General features: G+C 36.9%; 2 protein-coding genes across 4 annotated transcripts in view; one reads left to right on the top strand and one right to left on the bottom strand.

The window, feature by feature from the left end:
* Mest overlaps window positions 1-9,416 on the top strand; it is a 56,288-nt gene extending 46,872 nt beyond the window's left edge. For both annotated transcript variants that reach the window (XM_040728610.1, XM_040728611.1), the window contains one exon: window positions 9,197-9,416. In XM_040728610.1, the coding sequence (XP_040584544.1) occupies window positions 9,197-9,401 (205 nt within the window). In that variant the 3' untranslated portion in view covers window positions 9,402-9,416. The remainder of the gene's footprint in view (window positions 1-9,196) is intronic.
* Copg2 (COPI coat complex subunit gamma 2) overlaps window positions 1-24,776 on the bottom strand; it is a 117,296-nt gene that overhangs the window by 36,589 nt on the left and 55,931 nt on the right. For both annotated transcript variants that reach the window (XM_005086474.4, XM_040728609.1), the window contains 8 exons: window positions 16,272-16,405; window positions 15,558-15,625; window positions 13,909-14,097; window positions 4,734-4,829; window positions 4,051-4,294; window positions 1,855-1,930; window positions 1,150-1,253; window positions 159-284 (listed from right to left, as the gene is read on the bottom strand). In XM_005086474.4, the coding sequence (XP_005086531.2) occupies window positions 159-284; window positions 1,150-1,253; window positions 1,855-1,930; window positions 4,051-4,294; window positions 4,734-4,829; window positions 13,909-14,097; window positions 15,558-15,625; window positions 16,272-16,405 (1,037 nt within the window). The remainder of the gene's footprint in view (window positions 1-158; window positions 285-1,149; window positions 1,254-1,854; window positions 1,931-4,050; window positions 4,295-4,733; window positions 4,830-13,908; window positions 14,098-15,557; window positions 15,626-16,271; window positions 16,406-24,776) is intronic.

The raw sequence follows: 24,776 nt of genomic DNA, 5'->3' as shown, positions 1-24,776 counted from the left end.
TTGTAGACCAGGCTGGCCTGGAATTCACAGAGATCCGCCTGCCTCTGCCTCCCAAGTGCTGGGATTAAAGGTGTGAGCCACCAACACCCAGCTTTTTTTTTTTTTTTTATAAATTACTTACACACAGAAAAATTAACAAAGTAAAACAGTTCTGTTACCTGACTTCTGTTCAAAGACAGGAGCCATAGCAAGAGGAATGGACTTCAAATCAAAGGGCTTTTCTGAAGGTTCTAGTGTATACTGGTGTAAGGCCTTTTCCATCCCTGGGATAGAGACTGTCAGACCTATAAATAGGAAAATTTCAGCATTATAATCTGAAAGCTTTCTGAAGGAAGAGAAAATGTGTCAAAAGATTATAACAAATAGCTTTAAGTATTGTGGCATTTTGTATTAAATGACTAACAAAACCTTTTTATCTTGGGACATTTTCTCATTGTTACTTTTGGATAAAACCCAAGAGAGTTAAAATTAAAATCCTAAATTTAAGCAACGTCATCAATTGTATCACTAAAAGATCTCAAACAACCCTTTCACAGGGGTCATCTAAGACCACTGGAAAACACATATATTTACATTACAATTCATAACAGTAGCAAAATTACAGCTATGAAATAACAATGAAAATAATTTTATGGTTGGGGCTTACCACAACATGAGGAACTGTATTAAAGGGTCTCAGCATTAGGAAGGTTGAAAAACTGCTATAGCCTAAGTAATCAAATTAAAGATTACTATATAAAACTGCCTTTAAACTTATAAGCTGCCTTATTTCTTTCAAGGAAACAGGGGAGCAGAACATAAAAAAGCATCTCTCAGAAAATCAAATATTTTAGCTATAAGGGAACAAGAAAAGCAGAAAAAAAAACACAACTGGAGAAAATCATGTAAGAGGGAACCTAAAAAGAACCAGAAATAAGCAGTATTCTTTGGACCCTTTTATACTTTAAAAAATACATATTATTTCATAGGAACTGCTATTACCAAATTAGAGAATACCTCTGTGAAAATAGGTTTCCCTAGAAATGGAATTTCATTCAAAGATTAAAACCATGCAACTGCCTAAAGGAGTCATCTACTATGTGAATCACCATAAAATAGGTCTGACCATTTGAACAAAAGTGTTATTCTCCATAGTCCTAACGTACTAACCATTGAAAATATAGGTAGCATTCAGGGCCATCTGTCTCTGCTGTAGCACATTCAGGTAGAAGGTAGCTCGGTCCCGTACCTCATCATCAGTATCCATCATACACCTGTTCAGAAGGAATGGCATAGGCATGTTTCTATATCCCAAAGATTTCTAACAGTTTTACCACCACTCCTGTAGAGCACAGTTGAGGTTATCTGATATGACTTTTATGGCAGAGTTCAATAATAGCCAACATGGGCTAGAAAACTAGCACTCAGTACTGTTTGAATGGTACTCTGCTTCATTTAAACTAGTCAGCTTTTGGCTTATGACTTAATTGCTTTAAATATAACAAGCAATCACAAAATATTTGCTACAAAGGCTTTTCCCTCACTAACTAGCGAGTTATGAAGATCATGAAATGCTATCTTTAATTCTTCATATGAATTGTTTAACATTTCTTTGGAGTTAGTGATTACTGTACAAATTGAGGTATATTTACCTTTCTCTCTCAAAATCGAATAAAAGAAATCCCAAACTCAAATTTCACATGTATCTTGCATATATATAATTATCAGAAATAGAAAAGGCTCCACTTGTCCCTGACTAACTCTATTAGCTCTACTCTTAGCCCTGCTGTGTGTCTGACATAGTGCAATGAGGTTTTTTTACTACTTAGCTAGATGGAATCTTTATCTTTCAAAAACTGGCATTATTTTACATACCTTTGTAAGAGTACCAGGATGCTTGGGAGAAGGCTCTCATTCTGAGCTCCAAATTTAGCCAAAGCACTTACAGCAGCTATTGTGAAACATAAAATGAAGCACCATAAATACTGGCTTCTCAGAGTTAAGCAATAAGCATTCCAAAAACAAATCAGACATTTGTGAGGCCAAGGCAGGAAGATTGTTCAAAGTCTGAGACCAGCCTGGGCTACATAGTGAGTACCAGGCCAGCCTGGGATACAAAGTAAGACCTTGTATTAAAAACAAACAAAAACCAAAAGCAAAAGCAAACGAGAAACAACTAGTATTCAGTAGAAATAAAGTCTTGTTTCATTAGCAATTCCTTGATTACTTAAGCATAAATAGAATTGTGAAACATCTAACGAGCTCTAAACAGGAACATTATACATCCAGTAAGAAAAAAGAATCATCTGCATACTGTGTGTAAGCTGTCTTTACCCTATGACAGCTTCTCTTATACCCTCTGACACAATTCAGTTCAAATTTCAAACAACTAGTGTCAAGAAACTATTAATAAATTCTTTTCATTCAACAAAGATTTAATGCTCACCTAAATTTTAGTGGGAGTGTGGCAAAAACTAAGGGATGAAAAGATAAAAGCCATGGGCTTTGAATGAGACTGTCTTCCCTAGTAAATATCCAAGATGCTAGGTAAGTACAGACATGGGGGCTTAGGTCAGACAAGGAACTGAGACACCACTGCGGCTAATTTTGTAGAACAGTTAGTCTAGTCAAAGGGAAGAGACAAGGCAAGCGTATTAGAAAGAAAAACAAATAAAAACGCTCTGTGTCCAGAGCAGAAAGTGTATTTACTAGACTTGAATGAGGAAGGCTGAGCATTGGAGCCATGTTAGAGAGTGAAAGTGAGAGATTAGAGATAAACTAAAAAACCACACGAGGCTCAACCTTGATGTTTTAATTAAAGGTTGCATTATCCCATATAGGTATAGGATATATTTGTGATTGTTTTTAAAGATTTTAATTATTCTTAATTATGTAGAGTGTACACACACACTCACACACTCACACACAGACACACACAGTGTAGGTGTTGACTAGGCCAGAAGTATCAGATGCCCTGGGAGCTAGAGTTACAGGTAGAGCCAAATTCAGGTCCTTGGTAATACCCTTAACAGATAAGTCATCTTTCCAGCCCAAATTTGTGTTATTTTAATGCCTATTCTTCATATTCCACTAATAAACAAACAAAATATCTGTGGCACTATAAGCAGATCAGCTAGGGACCAGAATGAATGAAAGTCTAAACCTGCACCCAATGACAGAAGATAAGGGAATGAAGAAACCAGTTAAGGAGGCCAAAGTGACAGGACTGTGGTGAGGAACAGATGAGGTTTCAAAGCAGTGATCTAAATCCCTGCTTTCTGAGGAAGGACCAAGTGAAGATTTCAGTTTGGACTAGTTTGAATTTCACATTACATATGGAGTGGACGGTGAACGTTCATATTCAGGAGAGTCATGCCTACCAATAGAACTACAAAAAATAATCCAGAAGTGTGTATACAGTGATAAGACTATTCTTAGGACAGCCAATTAATGTACTAGAAAGAAAGACTACGAATAGACCAAGGGATGACAGAAAACTGAAGTACACTATCAAACCAAAGGAAGAGTTTTCTTAAGCAGCCAGTCAACAGTTTATCAAAACTGTCAAGTAGTCTGACTTTCCCACTAACTTTATATGTAATTTTAAAAAGTAACTTGAGAAAAAATATTTAAAGGAAAGGTCCACATTTTATTGAGCTGAGAAGAAAATGGGAAAAGAGCATATGAAGGCACTAGTGATGGTTTCTGTGAGTTCATGTAGAAACGAAGTATAAAGATAAGGTCAGGAGTTAATGTGAGACAGGGTTACAGGATAATTTACATATATTAGTGGCACAGACAAGAATCACTTAAAATGTATATATGGACACATCCATACAGAAATCTCATGCACATTCTTACTGGTTTAATGAAAAAATAAGAGGTGTCACTATAGTGTTCCTGTTACACTGAAAGGCAAGGACTGTAGGAGTCCAATCCAAGGCAAACTCTGCATGGGAGTTGGAGTGCAAAGGAAGAACTATGTATCTAGACCCAGGGTGCCCTCAACGTCACACCACACCTGGAACTCCATCTTCCAACTTCATTACTACCCGTGTTCTAATGACTCACCAGCTCTGACAGCCTCATTCTCCAGGACTACTCTATTAAAGATGAATCTGATATACTTGGAGGGGACAGGAGTTCTAGGGCCCTCTTTGCCCAGTAAGTGTAGAATCTTAGTAGCCAAAACGGTGTGTTCACAGTCCTCAATGAATTCACAGAGGTGGGCTAGGCCAGCTTCTTTACTCTCTGGGTTCTCTTCCACAATGCTGATAATGCAGTCCACAATGGCCTTTTTGTATTCAAAACCTCCCTGGCAAAAGAGAAGATAAAGCTGCCATTTGTTCTTAAGATTTCTGCCACCCCCTTCCTTTATTTAACAATGACAACAAAGTTTTTTCCCCTTCAAGTGAGAAAATAAATAGCCATGATAATAAAGCAATTAGGGTTATGTATAGTATTTGAGAGGCATACAGAAATGAGAACTGTATTTGACACACAATAAAGAAATGCTTTTAGAATACTAATGGGAGGTCCTGGGCTGAGATGGAGTGATGGCAAGGGAAGGGAGCGTTGGGCATGATTAAAATACATTGAATATATGTATACAATTTTCAAAGAATAAAAAATAAAAATACAAGCCATGCACAAGTGAGTTAAAAACAACAGCATCAAACACTGTGGTATTTAATAGCAATCAAAGGAGTTTAAGAGAACAACTTCCTATGTTTAAGAAGTAGCTTGCTACCTACATCATCTCGAAGCATGTTGGAAAGGAAAGTCATCATGACGCTGTGCTTTCGAGGGTACTTCTGACAGAGAGCACTAATCGCCTGTACAACCACCACCTGTGGAAGAGCACAGACCAGTCAAAGGAGTTGAAAAACATTCCTTGTACTTGGTTAGGATTTTCCAGCATCAATAAGATAGCTATTCTCCTCTATGGTAATTTATACATTTAATATGATTCCAATAAAAATGTCCATAAAATTTTCTTTATTTTGATAAGGAAAACAAGCATAGAAGCATAGCTAGGAAGAGAGCTAACAGTCGCCAACAGGGACAAAGCTTATTAAAAACTGTGTGGTGGTGGCGTACAAATAAGTAAACAATATATCTAAAAGAAGAAACAAGCATATATGGAACTTAAGTAGAACATAAAAGTGAAGACTGGCAAAGAAAACTATACAGAAACAAAACAAAAAACAAGAAAAACCAAAACAGAAAGCAAAAACAAAGCTTTAGCATTACAAAACCCATTCTAACACAGGAGATAAATGGAAAAGTGAGACAAAAAACTGATAATACGTTTCATGTTTGTATCCTTCACATACAAGAAGTTTTTAAATATGAGAAGCAGAGACAAAATCCTAGAGAAAATGTGGTGGAAAACTCAAGAGACAACTCATAAAGAGGTCTTAAGTGACCTTTAGAAATGCAGAGGGTAGCTAGAAATGTTGGGGAGACAGATCAATGGGTATGCTAGGACCCGAGTCTGGGTACAGCAGTGAGTATCTGTAATCCCAGTGCTCCTCCAGAAAGGAGAAGGAAACAGGAGAATCCTGGGAAGTTAGCTAGCAGTGGACAAGCTAGCTTGGTGAGTGTGGTAACAGAGAACCCTCCACAAACAGGTAGGAGGAAAGCGCTGACACTTGAGGTTGTACTCTGGCCTTTACACATGTCTACAGACATATTTGCATACAAACATTATGCAAACATGAAAAACAGTGATTTTAAAAAGGAAAGATCTTTACTTTTCCTCATAAAAACAGAATTCAAAATAAAACTACATGCTGAAACATCCTTTCTCATCTAAAAGTTTGGCAAACTATAATAGCTCAACACATATTACTGGTAAGATTATGGGAAAATAATACTTTTATACACTGCTGGCAATATTTAACATGCTCTATGAATGATATATTTATTATTTTTAACTTTCATCATAAAAATGTCTTGAGGACACAGATCTAATGTTCTGGAAAACAGTACTGTTCCCAAGTATGAAATAACTTCACACTACCCAAACCAGAGACTAGTTCAGTAAGTTACATTTCATACAACTGCTGGGGTATTATGCAGCTGTAAAAAGAAAAAATGAAGAATCTCTGAGAATTTGAGGCCAGCCTGGTCTACAGAGCAAGTTCCAGGGCAGCCAGGGCACAGAGAAACCCTGTCTTGAAAAATCTGAAAAAAAAAAAAAAGATGAAAATTAAAAAAAAAGCCTATCTCCTTACAAAAACTTTGAATGACTTCTTTTTATTTTTAAGTTGAAAAGTAAACACAACAGTATGCTATCTTTGATGAACAATAAAATAAGAAACATGCATGTATCTCATATTTATAAAAAGTGTACTAAAGACAAATATGCAAGCAAATAAAGTCTTATAAGGAGCTATGGGAGGACACACGAGAGGAAGTGATACTCTTGGATATATCAATACTTGTTTGAAAGTTCTATGTATCAAAATTGAAATAATTAAAATGAAAGTTCTATGTATCAAAAATGCAATACTAAAATTTTCTGAAAGCAAGCGAAATTAGTCTATTTATACTTTGAAAGATTTATGGTAACTGCACTAAAATAAAAGAATTAATCCAAATAATATGGACAATATTCAACCACTCTGAGTAATTATAGTTCTTATAGACACAGAAAACAGCAGCAGTTAGCACTAGGGCACTTAGCTTTTTATTGTTTCATTTATATATCACAACAACTCTACGGGATTATTATTACTATTATCACCTCCCTGGTATAGCCAGAGAAACTGAGGAAGTCAGAGTCACACATCTAGTAAGTTATAAAATTTTCCTCTTCAAAAAAATGTTTCCCTCCTCCTCCTCCTCCTCTTTTTTTTTTTTTTTTTTTTTTTTTTTTTTTTTGAGACAGGGTTTCTCTGGATAGTACTGGCTGTCCTGACACTGGATCTCTAGTCCAGACTGACCTCGAACTGAGAGATCCGCCTGCCTCTGTCTCCCGAGAGCTGTGATTAAAGGTGTGTGCCACTACCACCTGGTTAGAGGTCATTTTCTTAACCACACATATTACTTCAAAATGAACTGCTTTCACATGAGTCTTGTACATACATTTCTGTAGGGACTATACTTAGGAGTAAAACTGCTAGGTCCCACACAGGGCATGGACTCATTCAGCATTAGTAAATACTGTTAGTTTTCCAAAATGACTGCACTTATACTTTCACTTAACATATGCAAGTTTTGGTCTGCCTCATCTTTATCAAGGTAGGGAGTGTCCAAGAGACTTCCAAAACAAAACAATATAGGCTACTGCCATTGCCTGGGTCGCTTCCTAAAACTTGAAGGCCAAGTTTTGAACTTTGGATGCCAGGTTTCATCCTGCTTTTAGTTCATTTATGGATCCAAGGGAAGAATCAATGTTTTTTGTTTTTCTTTTTCTTTTTTCTTTTTGGTTTTTACGAGACAGGGTTGAGTCAATGTTTTTTAACAAAAGAAGATTTTAGGTACATGTTTTATTTGTGGTAGTTTTGTAAGATTACATGTTTGCGCTGGTGAAGGAAAACAGGTCTATTGAAAACAAAGTAGGCCCCTTTATCTCAAGTTTTTATCTTCTGGAATGCAGAGATATAAAGGGCTTTTATAGGACATGAGATTACAGTACAACAGCATACAGTGAATGCATGGGCTGAACAGGGATAGTCTCTTTAGAAGCCATTTTAGTCTTTTTTCAAGTTGATCTGAAACTACTTCTAGGGTTCTGTGGTGGTTTAAAGAGAACAGTCCCCAAGGGAGTGGAAGTATGAGGTGTGGCTTTGTTGGAACAGGCATGGCCTCACAGGAGGAAGCGTGTCACTTTGGAGGTGGGCTTTGAGGTCTCGTTTGCTCATTCTGCACTCAGTGTGGCAGACAGTTCACTTTCTGTTGCATACAGATCCAGGTATAGAACTCTCAGCTCCTCCTCCAGCACCATGCTTCCTGCCATAATGATAACGGACTAAACCTCCGAACCCGTAAGCCAGCCTCAATTTTCCTTTATAAAAGTTGCTGTGGTCATGGGGTCTCTTCACAGCAATTAAAGCCCCAACTAAGACAGGTGCCATTTGCAGTTTCTTTTTAGATTAACCAATTCATATGAATGGGGTAGGAGAGGCAAATATGTGTAAAAGACGGACCTTTAAAAGATTAAGGAAAGGTAATATCAACTACCAGTCAAGATGAGCCCACTGGTACAATACTAGCAAGTCTGTTATGGGATAATTAACAGTTTTCTGATTGGATTTGCCTTCTAAAAACTATGTCCACATATTTGTGCTGCTATTAGCTGTGGTTAGAGAAGCTTCTTTATGTAGTGATCAGCAGTGACCACAGACAATTCACCGTACTAGGAATAAATGGTGTTGTATATACAGCCATAAATAAGACCCCCACTTAATGGCTGTTGGCTCTCTCTCTCTCTCTCTCTCTCTCTCTCTCTCTCTCTCTCTCTCTCTCTCTCTCTGTCTCTGTCTCTGTCTCTCTCTCTCTGGCTCTCTGTCTCTGTCTGTCTCTGTGTCTCTGTCTCTCTCTCTCTGACTCTCTGTCTCTGTCTGTCTCTGTGTCTCTGTCTCTGTCTCTCTCCCTCTCTCCCACAGGGAACACTATGGTAGAAGGACAGAGAGAAAGGAGTGTGGCGTGGTGTGGAATGCTGGCTTCCAGGCTTGAACTCATAGCAGCTGTTATACGCACAAGATCAGGCCCATCAATAGCTTGTGATGAAAGGGGAGAGGCTCATGGGGCTCCATCCCTCTCTGAGGATTTACTCACAATTTATGTTGACAGGGGAGGGAGAGACATATTCTTCAGTGGTGCAGCCACTGGGTAAGGAGTTCACAACCTTGTAAACAACCTTAAAGAAACTCACTGGAAGCAAGCCACCCCTCAGCAGCACGCATGCACAACATGAAAGCAGAAGGGGACAGATTATCAGGGAGTGGAGGGGCAAAGGGGATAGTGGCATGAAAATGATTATGTGTATTATGTTTGCTGAGATAAACCAATAAAAATGCAGAGACAGAAAAGATGAAGGAAATGCGAGAGAAAAGTTAACACAAGGCTAATGACAAGACTGGGGTGGGGGCAAAAACTAACATCCACAATTAACTCTCTATATCTAAATTCTCCTCTCCCCAAACAGTAACAGAAAACTTAATGTATCTGTTGTTCTGAACATTTCCCTGTATCTTCACTTTTACAGTACAAATATGATTTTTGCCTACACTGTTACATTCCTCAGCATCAATACTTCATCCTGTTGGAAGGGAAGGCAGAATGACATCTGTAATAGATGCTTAGTGCTGAGCAGGGATGAAGCTGGGGATGCAAGGGAACGGAAGGTAAACATAAATTCTTTACTAGCTCTAGTTTGTCAGATTTCATGTCTTATTTTTAAAATTACATAAACATATGTGCACACGCTTGAGAACACACACACACACACACACACACACACACCCTACACTTTCAAGAAATCATTCTCAGGCAGGAGTAATCATGTTAAGGGTGAAACAGGACTTCTTTGAATCACTTTGTGGAAGCAGAACTGAGGAGTGATTGATTAACCTAACACATCTTGAGCAAGACTGATAAACAGTATGCATGTGCATGAACATATATGTGTATCTGTTTTACTCTGGGTCATGAAGATGTCCTCTGTTTTTTTTTTTTAATTACTTATTGTTTTGCTTTGTACAATCAAATCTGCAATCCAGACAGTACTCATTTCTGTCTATAATATAAGTGAAGAAACTATGAATTACTTTTTCTCTATGTGATTATCTAATTTTGATAGGCTCTGATGGTTTAATAACATTTTATCATATTCAACACAGTATCTAAAATCAAGATGGCAGAGTCAACAATTAAAGACAATGAAACAAAGAGAAAGATTTAAAACAGATCTAGTGAAAATGATATAAACACTGAATGCTTTATGGCAGATGAAGACACAGAATGGTAAGATGGGGAAGTGCATTTAAAATTAGAAAATACAAGCCAGGTGTGCACTACCTTTAATCCCAGCACTAGGGAGGCAGAGGCAGGCAGATCTCTGAATTTGAGACCATCCTAGGCTACAAAGTTAAGTTCCAGGATAACCATGGCTCCACAGAGAACTCATCTCAAACAAACAAACAAACAAACAAACAAACAAAATTAGAAAATTAGGTCTGGGTTTCAGTTTTGCTGCCAACACCAATGTGATCTCATGTCAGTCATCTTCACCCTCAATCTATCCCCACCCCCACAAAAACCACAAAAAGCAAAATGAATATTAGTCATTTTATTAGTTTACCTAAGAGGACAGTGGATCTCATATACGATTATGGTTATACGTATCTGTAGCAGGCACTTAGAAGTTATTTTTGCTAAAATCATTGACTTGGATCTACAAACTAAAAGCAAGATAAAAGCCTGGTATCTTTTTTATCTTTTATCTATCTCATTTAACTTTGGGCCAGTCACCTGCTTAATTTCCACAGAGGCAGGTCAATACACTCAAGAAGAGCATAAAGATAGTAGTACCCATCTATTCCCATCCCCTTTAAGGCTGTATACACAAAGGTAACAGTAATTGAGACATCTCATAACTAACTATAGTACCTCATTCCAAACCTCCAAAAGGAGTCCTAAAGGTCTTAAGTCAGACTCTTTAGCCTGTATTTATATTAGATTCTAGAAACAGAAGAAACCTCAAGGACAGATTAGCCCATTATGAAATCATTCTCAGGCAGGAACAATCATGTTAGGAGAACTGACTTATCCCCTCAAGCTTTAACAGCTTCTCTGAACCATTTTGTAGAACCGGACAGACAACAACTAACCCCATGTAGTGACACTGACTCAGTCTCCTTTCTCTGCTGTTTATGATTAATTGTCCTCTAACTGACATACTGGGACAGGTGGTCAAGTCTAGATTGCTGAGACTCCCAGAGCAGGGCTTTTGCCCTGAAACTCCATTAACAAACTTACTTCGATAAGTGTTTGGTGATATGGCATTTGATATAATCAGACTTTACCATATTTCTTGATTATCAAGTTACTCAACAATATATATTTCACAGCCAGGCAGTGGTAGCGCACACCTTTATTCCAGCACTTAGGAGGCAGAGGCAGGCAGATCTCAGTGAGTTAGAGACCAGCCTGGTCTACAGAGTGAGTTCCAGGACAGCTAGGACTGTTACACAGAGAAACCCTGTCTCAAAAAACAAAAACAAACAAACAAATCTATTTTAAAAAATCTATTTCATATCTTCATTTCCTTCCTGAAATCATACATGCATGTATAGAGAAGTTTCTTTACAAGGCACTAAAGAGTGGGAAAATGTTTTTTGAGAAATACTGTAGGGTCGACACTTAATATGTAGCCAATGAAAATAATAAAAAAACTAATGATATTGATAATAAGTTGAGATCAATCCCTTTTTAAGTTTATTTTTATAATCCCCTTTTTATTATAAAATTCCATGCAGTCACAGAAATCTAGAACTACAAACTTGATAAAATCACTAATGATATCGAAAAGTACACTGAACTTTAAACAACTTAATAAGAACTTGTTTTATAAGGTTAAAAAGCTAGCAAAATTAGTAACAGGAAGAGACCCTACCAATTGAAGAATGTAGCTTAACAATTAACTTTCTTATGGCATGTTTCAAATTACTTATTAAAGTATACGTTTAACAAAGATTATAAAAACAATGTTTATACACTTACTTCATAGTTTGTTCAAAAGATTCCCATAATCTGAAATTCTTTCATGCGCCTCTTTCCTGTCTGATCTTTTGTAGCCTTCCTTGGTATGATACTTCTCCCGGTATCTTTACCACTTCCTTATTTTTCTTCAGTTTCCTAACGTACCCCCAAATAATATACCTATGGAAGTTTTGCTACTCTTTGGTATGTCCACAACTGCTATCATTTTGTATAGAACCTGCAACTTGTCCAATATAAGTAATGCACACAATTGAAATGATCTCACAGCTCAAAAAGTGAAATTGTAGGATTCTCTCTTCTTTTTTATTCCCTTTCCAGTCAGGCATGGTAGCACCTATAATCTCTAACCCTTGGAAAGCTAGAGGAGCAGGATTGTGAGTCTAAGGCCAGCCCAAGCTACGTAGTAAGAACCTGGCTCAAAAAGAAAATATAAACACAAACATAAAAAACAAGCCTACTTTTATTAGACATTGGATTATTAAAAATTTCTACAAGTCATTGTATACAAGGATAAATGAATATTTCTAATGAGTGATATCTTGGCCATCAAGTTTTAAGTGTTCTTAAATTTTTAAGCTTTTTAACTTTCTAAAACTGAAGCCAGTAAACTACTATCCAATCTTGGTTGAATTCTGCTTCATTGTTTTCAAACAAAAGTCGTACTATTTACCTAGGATGCCCTAGAACTTGTATGTAGCTCAGGCTAGCCAAAACTCATGATTCTTCTGCCCAGTCTTCTGGGTATTAGGATTATAGGCACATACCACCATGCCACATTTATACCCTATTTTTGTAGAGTTTAAAAGCTATGATGGAGCCGGGCGTTGGTGGCACACGTTTTAATCCCAGCACTTGGGAGGTAGAGGCAGGCAGATCTCTGTGAGTTTGAGGCCAGCCTGTCTCGAAAAACAAACAAAGAATATGTATACAGATAATTTCAGGAGCCTGGATCATCTAAAGTATTTATTTTATGGTCATTTATAGAAGTTTGTCAACTTCCATTCTAAAACATTATCTTTATCAATATACTTTCTCTACCATTCCAGTTTATTTTGGCAAACAGCTGCAAAACAATTTTTATAACACTACGAAGTTTTAAAGCATCTACTTTTATTTTTTTTTTCATATTAAGTCTGGAGCAACAGTCCCTTGTGCTACATGGCTGAACAATGATATGGTCTTTCTTTCTCTTTCTTCACATTAAAACTTATTGTCCTTTGATCATTTCTATTACACCGTTACTGGTTCTACTCAGCACTTTTACTATAAGTGCTAACTGATTTAATAAGGTAAGAAAAAAGGAAGCAAAGGTCTTGGATTCAAAATAAGGAAACCTCTTCACTTATACAGGATATTATTATTTATACAGATAATTTTAAATAATACAGGCAATAAAGGAATTCAGCAAGCCATATGACACTAAGTAAATATGGAGAAATTAAAAGAAAAATAGTTTTACACATTAGCAGTACATAACTATTTGATTATTTGACTTTCAAATAAGGATAGTAGGGTGGTTTGAATAGGAATAGCCCCGTAGACTCACGCGTGTGAAAGCTTGGCCCATAGGAACGGTACTTTTAGGAAGCATGGCCGAGGTGGAGTAGGTGTGGCCTTTTTGGAGACAGTGTGTCACTGTGGAGATGGGCTTTGGGGTCTCATATGTTCAAACTATGCCTAGCATGGCACACAGTCTCCTTCTGCTGCCTACAGAGCTCTCATCTCTTCTCCAGCACTCTGCCTGCCTGCCACCATGTTTCTCCATGACGGACTAACCCTCTGAAACTGTGAGTCAGTCCCAATTAAGTGTTTTAAATGTTTTCCTTTGTAAGAGTTGCCATGGTCATGGCGTCTCTTCACAGCAATAAAACCCTATCTAAGACAGATACCAAAGTGCTCCAGTAGGAAAAGGAAATCTCTTAACTAGTTATGCTGGAATAACTGGGTATGAGTATAGGAAGCCACTGAACTTATCATATAAACATTAATTCAAGTAGTCACAAACCAAAATGTAAAAGCTAAAGTCATAAAACATCTAGAATAAAACATACCTTTACAACTTGGAGAAAGATAAAAGTTATTTATGTAGGATACAACAATATCTAGGAAGGAAAAGACTTCATAAAAATAAAGACTTTCTCAAAAGACACTGTTAAGGAAGCATTAGACCAAGAAAAAGCCTGTTTAAATTCTTACCTTGAACTCATCTGAAATTTCAGATACAAAAGAAGATATCTGCTTCATAAGCCTGTCCACACTGCTCTCACTTCCTGTTTTGAGCAATGTAGTAATGGCCAGGGTAGCAATGCTTCTGTTTGAGTCTGTGATTAAGTTCTCTAAGTCCAGGTTGCAGGCAGTAACAGCAGAGGGATGCTTCATTGCCACCTTGCAGAAGGTGGCAAAAAAAAAAAAAAAAAGCAAAGCACATTGTTGTTGATAAAGGCCAGACCTTAAACTTTAATTATGGTAACTAAAGGGAACAGTATAGTCCAAAAGTAATCATTTTAGGTCAGGTGTGGTGAATGCATATAACCTTAGCACTTGAGAGCTAAAGGTAGAAGGACCAATATCATCTATGGCCACTTAACAAGTTCCAGGTCAGCCTGGGCTACCCGACACCCTGTCTCAACTCCTCCCTGCCCAAAGTAATTGTTTTTTAACTAACAAGGTTTCACTTGATAAATGAGTAATCACCACAATATAGCATAGTATTCTCCTTTGTTAACCCTTTTCACATAACCTTAATGATATCAATCTCTTTTATTATAAGTAGCCTGTTATCTCCTTATAGTTTATATGTCTATGAGTAACTATTCACTAGACATTAGAACTCTGAGAAAAAGATCTATTGTGGTAAATGCTGATCAACAAAGACATTCTGTCACTTTTAAAACACCCCTGCAATTAAATAAATTCCTGCCAAACTGGATTATCAATTGTGCCAAAATAAGTCTGTCATTCTACACTGACGCTGTTCCATCTCTCTGTCTACCCCATATTGGCACAGAATATCTGACCCCAATTCTGAAAATGTGAGACTGCTCGGCAGATCATTATTCAAGAAAAGGTGACCCAACCTGATGAAAAAGTTGTCATTTACCCATGTAGCACAGAGTCATATGCTTTGTATATTTTAATGGTGGGGTGCTGCTTCAGCCCACCAGAGTTAATTTATGAAGTAGCATCAAATTATATAACCTCTCTAAATTCATAAACATGTGAAATCTAAGACACAACTCGTATCAAGATTAGAGATAAGGAATTGATACAACTGTTAAATCTTAGTACATTTTCTATGATTTTCATTAACCACAAGTGACTATAAGCATAGGCAGTATGATTATAATGACTTGTTCTTTTGTTTTGTTTTTTGTTTTTTTTTCAAGACAGGGTTTCTCTGTAGCTTTGGAGGCTGTGCTTGAACTCACTCTGTAGATCAGGTTGGCATCAGACTTACAGAGATCTGCTTGTCTCTGCCTCTTGAATGCTGGGATTAAAGGTGCATACCACCACCATCCGGCTCCCTTACTTAATCTTAATGAACTTAAAAATTGCCACTTTTGAATGGCCTCTATATTGAACCGTACAACACTTGAACACAATGTACTCAGATGTCAGAAATGAATTGTAATCCTCCATGAACTAACAGTACAAATGGCTACAACTACGGCCCCAAGTATAAATAAGGTGCTACAGACGTGAAGTCCATAGATCATATGTGCTAAGGTGCTACAGACATGAAGCCCACAGATCATATGTGCTAAGCTTGAAGAGAAAGACAAATGCTTTGTATGTAATGTCTCTGAACTACACATACAGGTCTAGATTAACAATGTGATACCTACTTTGTTCAAGGTCCTCACAGCTGCGTATCTCAAGGCTGGTTTAGGAGAGCTACAGAAAAGCTGAAGAACTGGAAAAAGGAAAAGAGAAAAGTCACTGCATCCTGTTCACCATATAGCTGAAAATTACAATGTGTAATGATTACGCTCATTGTATCAGGAAATTAGATCACAGCATCAAATCTCCATGTGAACAAAAACATCATCAAAAACAGAAAAAGATCACTGTTTGTTCAGTTATAAAAACTTTAATAGAAAGCAGGGTTTACTTTTCCTCTCCAATAATTAATATTCCAATTAATATCTGAATTTAAATAAGAGAAACATGTGAAGGCAAATGCGTTTTCTAAACATTAAAGAAAAGTGAAATCATTAACAAACATCTTTACTTGCTGAGCAATCTCAGCCCTAAACACCAACCACTCTTTAATAACTACTCTGCAGACCCACTGATTTAAAAGCTGTAAGGAGAAGAATTGTCATTGGTGGCACGCGCCTTTAATTCCAGCACTCGGGAGGCAGAGGCAGGTGGATCTCTGTTGAGTTCAAGGCCAGCCTGGTCTACAGAGCAGGTTCCAGGACAGAATCCAAAACAACACAGAGAAACCCTGTCTCAAACACACACACACAGAAAAAAACAAAGCAAAACAAACAAACAAAAAACAAATACAAACTGTTGAGAACATAGGCAGAGGACAGCTATCAAATACAACTAACCTGAGACGGCAGGCGCCAACTCTCTTGCAGTACAGTTGGGAAGGTGAATAATTGCAGAAGCAGCTTCATAAATAACCATTTCATGCTTATTTCTCAAGCAGCTCTCAATGAAATCAAAGAGTGGACTGTCATGACTGCCAATAAATGTATACAGATCATGTTTACATATCAAATAGCAGGGTGTATGCACAATAGTGAAAAGCACAGGCAGACTGAGATATACTTCTGGATCACGGGATGAAAATCACTGAAGAATCACTTCTTCAAAAAGCAATTAAAACTTGTCAAAACTAGTTTTGTTAAGAACTTTAAATTTTCTCCAAGTGAGCAATAACTGAAGAAAAACACGGATATTAGTGAGAATGGTGAGCTTTCTGGTGCTTTAACTTGCTAGACTCCCAATTTCCATCTCTCCTTCCTAGGATCACTGTAGCTCTGGGAACCAGCAAATTTCACAACCACTGAACCTGTGAATGCCAGCAGCCTCAGAGAACTGTTTTAACACCAGTCAAATCAATTTATGTTACATATCACATACAAATATAAAATTTGAAAACTACATAATTAAGAGGATACACAGAAACAGTAAACACAAGAAAAAAGTAGTCACCAGCAATTATTCTTGAAGAAGCCTAGATATTAGACTTACTAGACAAACACTTTGAGTCAACTGATACAAACAAGTTCAAAGGACTAAATGAAACTACATCTAAAGAATTAAATAAATCTGTAACTATTAAAGATTATAACTAATTAAAACCCAGAAATTTGGGGAAATCAGAGACTGTAATGAAAGATTAATCGAGGAGGTTTGTTGTGGAATATTTAACTATGGAAAGATGTGTTACATTTGTTTATGCTGTGGAGTATTACTTTAACTATGTGAAGATGTGTTACATTTGTTTCTGCTACCTTTGTTAAACGAAGTAAAGATGTGTTACATTTGTTTTGTTGCATTTGTTTAATTATGAAAAGCTGTCCCGCCTTGCCTTCCTAAGGCATCTGATGGATCTAATAAATAGCTGACTGGCCAATAGCTAGGCAGAAGAGGGACAGGCAAGGCTGGTGGGCAGAGAGAATAAACAAACAAAAAGAACAAGAGGAAGAAAAGATGAAGAGAACAGGGAGAAAGAGAGGGACACATTTGGGACAGAAGCCAGGCAGCTGCCACCCAGACATAGAGACAGCAGTAAACTAAGACAAAGAAAGAAAGCAGAGAGGAAGGGGGCAGGGAGGGGGGGGAGGGAGGGAGAGAAGGAAGGAAAGGTAAAAAAGCCCTGAGGCAAAAGGTAATTTTAAAAAGCTAGCCAGATATGAGCCTAAGCTAGACCAAGCATCCATAACTAACAGTAAGTCTCCATGTCATGACTTGGGAGCTGGTTGATAGCCCAAAAGAAAGTGTGCTACAGAGGTTCAACTGCAAATGTGAACGATGAGTGACAGAGCCCGGAAACTGATCTAACAGCAGAGGGAAATAAAGGAAAAACAGAAAAAATGAACAAGGTTTGAAGACCATGAAGCATGAACAAGTATATCAACTTCATGTAGTTAAAAAAAGAATCCCAGGAAAGAGACAAGGGAGCAAAATAGTTGAAGAAACAACGACTGAAAACCTCCACACTGATTGATCAAAACCAAGTCTACATGACACAGCTCAACAAATCTCAAGCAGGACAAATACATATAGATCCAATGTTGTTAAAATAGTAAGTAAATAAAAAATTCTGACAGCCACAGGATAAAAACAAAACAACTCATCACACTTTACAGAAATCAATAGAATTATACAACTAATGGCTGGCTTTGGGGGACTTCACCCTACGTACAGCACCAGCCCACCTCACTGCCAACTCCCCTCTCATTCCAAATAATAGAGGACACAGAAAAAAGCTTGTCTAATTCATCCATTCATTTTTATTCATTCATACTTTCTGCCATTCTCCTTTCTTTAATTTCACTCTTTATAACATTTTATACATCTTTATATTTTTCTTTTTCTGATATTTTAGTGTTTTTTTTAATTTCATCTTTTTGTTTTGGTTCCAGTTTTTCACCTATATTTTATAATCTGATTTTTTAAAATGCTGCTATCTGTTCCTCTCACATCCTGTCTCTTTTCCTTTTTATTAACTATTGTTTCATTCCTTTCTCTTTACCTTCTCCTTTAATTCATTACTTTTACCTTTACTAATTTTTAAACTCATACTTTTATTCTGCATTATTTTTACTATTTCCTTTTATACTATCATTTATGATATAGTAAATGACTATAACTATTACCTATATTTCTTTTAATGATTCATTTTAAATTATGTGAATGTGTGTGGGTATATGCATATAAGTGTAGGAATGCCATCTCCACAGATGCATAACCTGAATCATAAACATGAAAATGCAAGGTAGTGTGGCTCCTCTAACAGTTTTCAACTCTTGGATAACTGAACCTAAAACTTTTGAAATAGTAAAAAATTCAGAAATATTTCAAAAGTCTGCTTTAAAAAATCATCAGTGAGGGTATGTTGAAATGGCTTTCGAGTAAGAGTTCTTGTTTTGTAAGCATGAAGACCTGAGTTAGAGCCCTTGGTACCCACATAAAAAGCCAAGCATGGCTGCACAAACCAGGACTGAGGAGCATAGATACTCTTGGGAGCTTCTAGTTCAATAAAAAGTCCTGTCTCAAAAAACTAAGGCAAAGAGTGATAGAGGAAGACATCTGACATCCTACTCTTGGCTTCTGCACACATGCTCATACTCTCATATCCATGTGCTTGCAACACACACACACACACACACACACACACACACACACACAGAGATATTAACAAAAAGGTTCAAATAAGAGATGAGTGAAGATGCCAATATGATACTTGTACAAAACAAATTTCAACAACTTGGACTAGAAATTCAGTACTTGAATAAAAAATTCAGCCAAAAAAAATCTTAAAAAGGGAAACTCAATCAGTCAAATAAAAACTGTTACTAGAAAGTATCACCAACAGATTAGACCAGGTAGAAGAAAAGCTATCAAGAATTGGTGACAAAGGTGGAAAATCTATATTCAGATAACAATAAAGAAAACAAAATCTAGAAATAATGAAAAGAACATTTTAGTGCACTATTAAGAGACCAAGCCAACCAATGTATGATACAGAAGGACCCAAAAAGAATAAGCTAAAGGGACTGAAAATTTATTCAGTGAAGTTAGAACAGAAAACTTCCCAAATCAAGAAACAGCTCATTGTTTAAGTTCATATCATATAGTTCATAAACACCTGTAACTGCAGTTCCAAGAGATCCAAAACCTTCTTCTGGAATCTGTGGGGACCGTGGCATACATATGCATATACATACCCACAGACACACCAATTAGTACATATGAATGAAATAAAAATACATCTTTAAAAACTAATTTTTGTATCTTATTTATCATAATGGAACAAAATTTGTATCATGAGAAAGTATAGAAGCCACACAAACATATAGAGATTGAATATGCAAATTATATTTGCTATAAAGTATAATTTCTAAAAATTAAAAAACTTCTAGAATCAATTTAAAATAAAACCACAATTTATTAGTATCTTTGGCATACAGCAAAGGCAGAAGAGGGAGGCTTACTGAGATGAGTACCTACATTGATAAGTCAAGAGAATTCTCCTATACATATCTTAATGGTTTTCCTCAAGGGCTTAGAAACAAAAAGAAAAGGCCAAATAAAATTGGTAGGTAGAAATAAAAAGAAAAAATATAATAGGGTAGAAATTAATGAAATAAAGACCATAAGAGGATCAATGAGCTGGCTGGTGGTGGTGCATGCCTTTAATCCCAGCACTTGAGAGGCAGAGGCACTCAGATGTCCTAGTTCAAGGTCTACAGAGGGAGGGAGTTCCAGGACAGTCGGGGTTATATAGAGAAACCCTGTCTCAAAACAAAAACAAAAACAAAAACAAAAACAAAAAAAAGAGGAACACTGAAACAGTTGCTTTTTTGAAAAGATAAGCAAGATTGACAAATGCTTAGACAAACTAACCAAAAAAAAAAAAAAAAAAAAAAAAGACTCAATAACATCAGGGGTGAAAGGGGTGAATGAATATTATAACAAATATTCACTGAAATCCAAAGGTTCACAAGAAGTATTATGCAGACTTAACTTCCAGTAAACTGGAAAACCTACAGGAAATGGACTCCTGACAAAATTGCTGAAGTGCCTATGGGAGGGAAGATGGCCTCATCAATGCACAAACGGTGCTAGGGAACTGGGCATGCACATGCCAAAGACTGAAACACAGTCTTCACCTCTCACCTTGTACAAAGTCCACTCGAAATGGACTAAAGGCCTTAATATAAGACCTGAAACCTGGAACCTATGAAAGGAAAATATAAACATCTCAAGATAAGGGACAAACACCAACTCTCTGAATAAGACTCCAATAGCTCAGGAAATAACAGCTAGGCCTGACAAATAGCAAATCAAGCTCCTACACAGCAAAGGAAATTACAACTGAAAAGACAGCCTATGGCAGATAATCTTTGTTAGCTATTCATGAGGTAAGGCATTAATAGCTACAATAAAGAGCTGAAAAAATTAAACGAGTAAATGAACTGAGCAGACAGCTCTCAAAAGCAGTGCAAGTGGACAATAAACAAATATATTAAATATTTAACCATCCTTAGCCATCAGTGATATGCAAATGAAATTACACTGCAATTCTATTTCCCCCAATCAGAATAGTTACACCATAAGCAAATGCAGGTGAAGATGCAGAGATAAAGGCACCTTATACACTGCTGGTGGGACTGTAAATCAGTACAGCCACTACAGAAATCAATATGGTGGTTCCTCAAAAAACTAAAGTTAGACTATTGCTGAGTATGTCTCTGGATGAATCTAAGTCAGTGTACTACAGGTACTTACACAATCATTCATAGCAAATAAATAACAAATGCATATTATACAATGCGCTATATTACATGTAATATAAAATACAATAACAATCACAGTAAAACAAAATTGGTTATCAGGAAAAAATCAAATGTTACATTAATACACATTTACTATTACAAACAATAACAATATTGAAACAAACAACTAGAGGGGAAGATGACCTCAATTGGATAAAGTAGATCTTTAAAGATCTACAACAGCCATCAAACTTAATGGTTTCCCTGCAGAACTGCAGTCAGTCAAAGAAGCCTTCTCTCAACATTTCTACTCACTACTGTACTAAAAGCTTGAACCAGTGAAAAAGACAAAGCCCAAAATACAGAAGCTAGTCTAGAAACAAAGAAGTGAAACCATATTTGTTTACAGGTGACATGATTGTGTACACAGCCAATCCAAAGTAGTACACAGATGCAGACAGTGGGAGAGTGGGAGAGAGGGAGAGGGAGAGGGAGAGGGAGAGGGAGGGGGAGAGAGAGAGAGAGAGAGAGAGAGAGAGAGAGAGAGAGAGAGAGAGAGAGAGAGAGAGAGAGAGAGAACACAAGAGAGCACCAGCCAGAAGCATAACAAGTTTATAGTCTATAAGACTGACATAAGAAAAAACTGTATTTCGATGTGCTGCAAAAAAAAAAAAAAATCCAAAAGTGAAAGTAATGAAACAATTCCATTCATAATGGCTGAGAACGAAGTTTGGGGTCCATGAGATGGCTCAGTTGGTTAAGGTATGCGTTCAAGTCTGAGTTTGATTCCCCAGGATCTATATGATGGAATATGAGTACCAATTCCTATGAGTTCTATATGCACACAAAATAAAGACATACTTTAAATGATTTTAATAAAACCATCACAATTTAAAAATGCAAACTATAAAATCTTTTTGAAGGCTCTAAATGAAGAAAAGGACCATGACCATGCTCTAAAACTACTTATCATCAAAATGGCAATATTCCCATATGGATTTATTTAAAATACATTTATTGTTCCGTTCAATGCAAATCTTATCAAAATGCTAGCAGTGATTTGTTGTAGTAATTCAAAGTTCATTCTAAAACGTATATAAGCAAAGAATTCTGAAACATATTTTTCAAATTCAAATCTTCTATAAATCTTGAGCAACAAATGAACAAATGAACAAAACTGGGCATTTCATCACACAGTCAGCTGACTTTCCAAAGAAGAGACAATTTAAAGGGGAAAAGATGAGTTTTTACTAGTTGGCACTGGAAAAATTAGTATGCACATATTTTTAAATGAAAACACACCATTATATAAGCATATGCAGAACTTAACTCAGACTGGACTATGGTCTTATATGTTGCAAACTAAACTATTAGTACCATGCTGCTATAAGAATCAATTGAGGAAGTCAATGTCATCTTGAACTAGGCTGTTACTGGATACAACACCCAACGCACAACCTCTCAAAGACAAAGGTAATAAAACAAATTTTATCAAAATGTTAAAATAAGGAAACAAAACAAACAACAGGCCATGTAAAAGTATTTGCTTGTTAAAATTTGGGGGATATACCAGGAGATGTACTTGTCTGTAGATTTCTTATGAAATTTTGTTGTTTTGTTATCTCTAATTTTTTAAAGGACACAAGAAATAAGCAGAAAGGCTTATGTCCAGTAACCCTAAAACAGTCTCCAATATCCTCTTGGATATTGTCCTAGTTTGCTTTCTATTGCTGTGATAAAACACTGACCAAAAGCAACTTGGGGAACAAAGAGTTTATCTCATCTTACACTTCCAACAGTCCTTCACTTAGACCACTTTTAAACTCCAAGCTGGTGAAAGACCCTGCCTTAGTTTGAGTTACTACTGCTGTGCAGAGTCACCATGACCATGGCAGATCTTATAAAGGAAAACATTTAACTGGGGCTGGCTTACAGTTTCAGAGGTTTAGTCCATTATCATAAGTAAGAAGCATGGTGGCATGCAGGCAGGCATGGTGGAGAAGGAGCTGAGAGTTCCACATCTTGATCTACCAGCAGCAGAAGACTGTGTGCCACAATGGGCATAGTTTGAGCATATGAGACCTCAAAGCCCACCTCCACAATGACACATTTCCTCCACCAAAGCCACACGTCCTCCAAGGCCACACCTCCTAATAGTGCCACTCCCTATGAGCCTATGGGGCCATTTTCATTCAAACTACCACAGACCCTAGCTCAAAAACGTCAAGACGGATAGCAGCTGCATGAAGTTGACCTGTGGTCTCCATATGCATGTATACACATGTACCCATACAACCACATACACATATGCACCTTCACGAACACACATACATGTAAGCACCACAAGCGACTATATTCAGTGTGGTTTTTTTCTTTTAAAGAAATGATGCTAGTCTTCACATTCACTTTACCATGTTTTTTGCAAGAGGCAGTATTTTTCTTATAATTAGATTTTCTGCACAATTTTTTGTTGGCTGCATAGTAAAGATCGCTCTCAAAATTCAGACATTACAAAATAATATAGGAACTGACATCCTGTTTCCTTGTGCATATATACAAGTATTCCTCTGTGGAATTCTTGAAGAGAAACTTCTGGATGACTGACAAGCGATGTATGTGCTTTTACTTTTTAACAGGCAATGCAAATGACCCTCCAAAGTATCTGTTCTGTTTTATAATCCCAGCAATGTTGAGAATATTCACATTCTAGCTAATATTGGATACTATGAAGTATTAAATATTTTGCTAATATGATGATATCTGAAAATGGTGCCTTTATTTTGATGTGTATGTTTCTAATTAATGGTGATATAAATCTTTGTTTTGGTAAAACATTAACTTTACTTACTGAGGAGTTGTGAAAGTTTGTATATAATTTGTTTTTATTATTTTTTGAGAGATGGTCTTGCTATGTAGTCAGCCTGGCCTCCCTCCCTGGTTCTGGGATTACTGTTGAGTGTCCACATCCTTTGTTCTTTTCTCTGCTTTCCCTCCCTCCTCTCTCCTGTAAACTGACCTAGATCAAAAAAGCAATGGAGAGGCCAGAACACCTAGTATTACTTCAGTCAGTTCTGTAAGAATCTCCTTAAACCGGGCGGTGGTGGCACACGCCTTTAATCCCAGCACTCGGGAGGCAGAGGCCAGGCTCGACCGACAGCCTCCAAAACAATACAGAGAAACCCTGTCTCGTAAAACCAAAAAAAAAAAAAAAAAAAAAAAAAAAAGAATCTCCTTAAATACATGTTATACCTGTTGGATTTGTGAGTCTTACTTGGCCATTTGTGCTTGGTTTGCATTTTTGTTTGTTTGTTTTACGAGACAGGGTTCCTCTGTATTGTTTTGGAGGCTGTTGGTCCAGCCTGTTGGCTTGCATTTTTAAAATGTCACAGCAAACTGGGCATCAAGTTGGATTCATGCCATGGCTTTCTGGAGGTGAATCAATGGATCACAGGTGAAAAATGTATTTAGCACAGCCAGCCACTGAGATTTATCATCGACTGTCTGGGGGAAACAGCCTAATGTCACAGTAACTGAAACACCTGGGAGTAGGAACATGTAGGTATTAAGATTTACAAGTAAAGTGTCCTCACAAAAGGATCATGG

The sequence above is a fragment of the Mesocricetus auratus genome, unplaced genomic scaffold (assembly GCF_017639785.1).
Source record: "Mesocricetus auratus isolate SY011 unplaced genomic scaffold, BCM_Maur_2.0 Super-Scaffold_100019, whole genome shotgun sequence".
Lineage (NCBI taxonomy): Eukaryota > Metazoa > Chordata > Mammalia > Rodentia > Cricetidae > Mesocricetus > Mesocricetus auratus.
The sequence above is the reverse complement of the archived record's forward strand: the minus strand, read 5'-3'. Positions and strand labels throughout refer to the sequence as shown.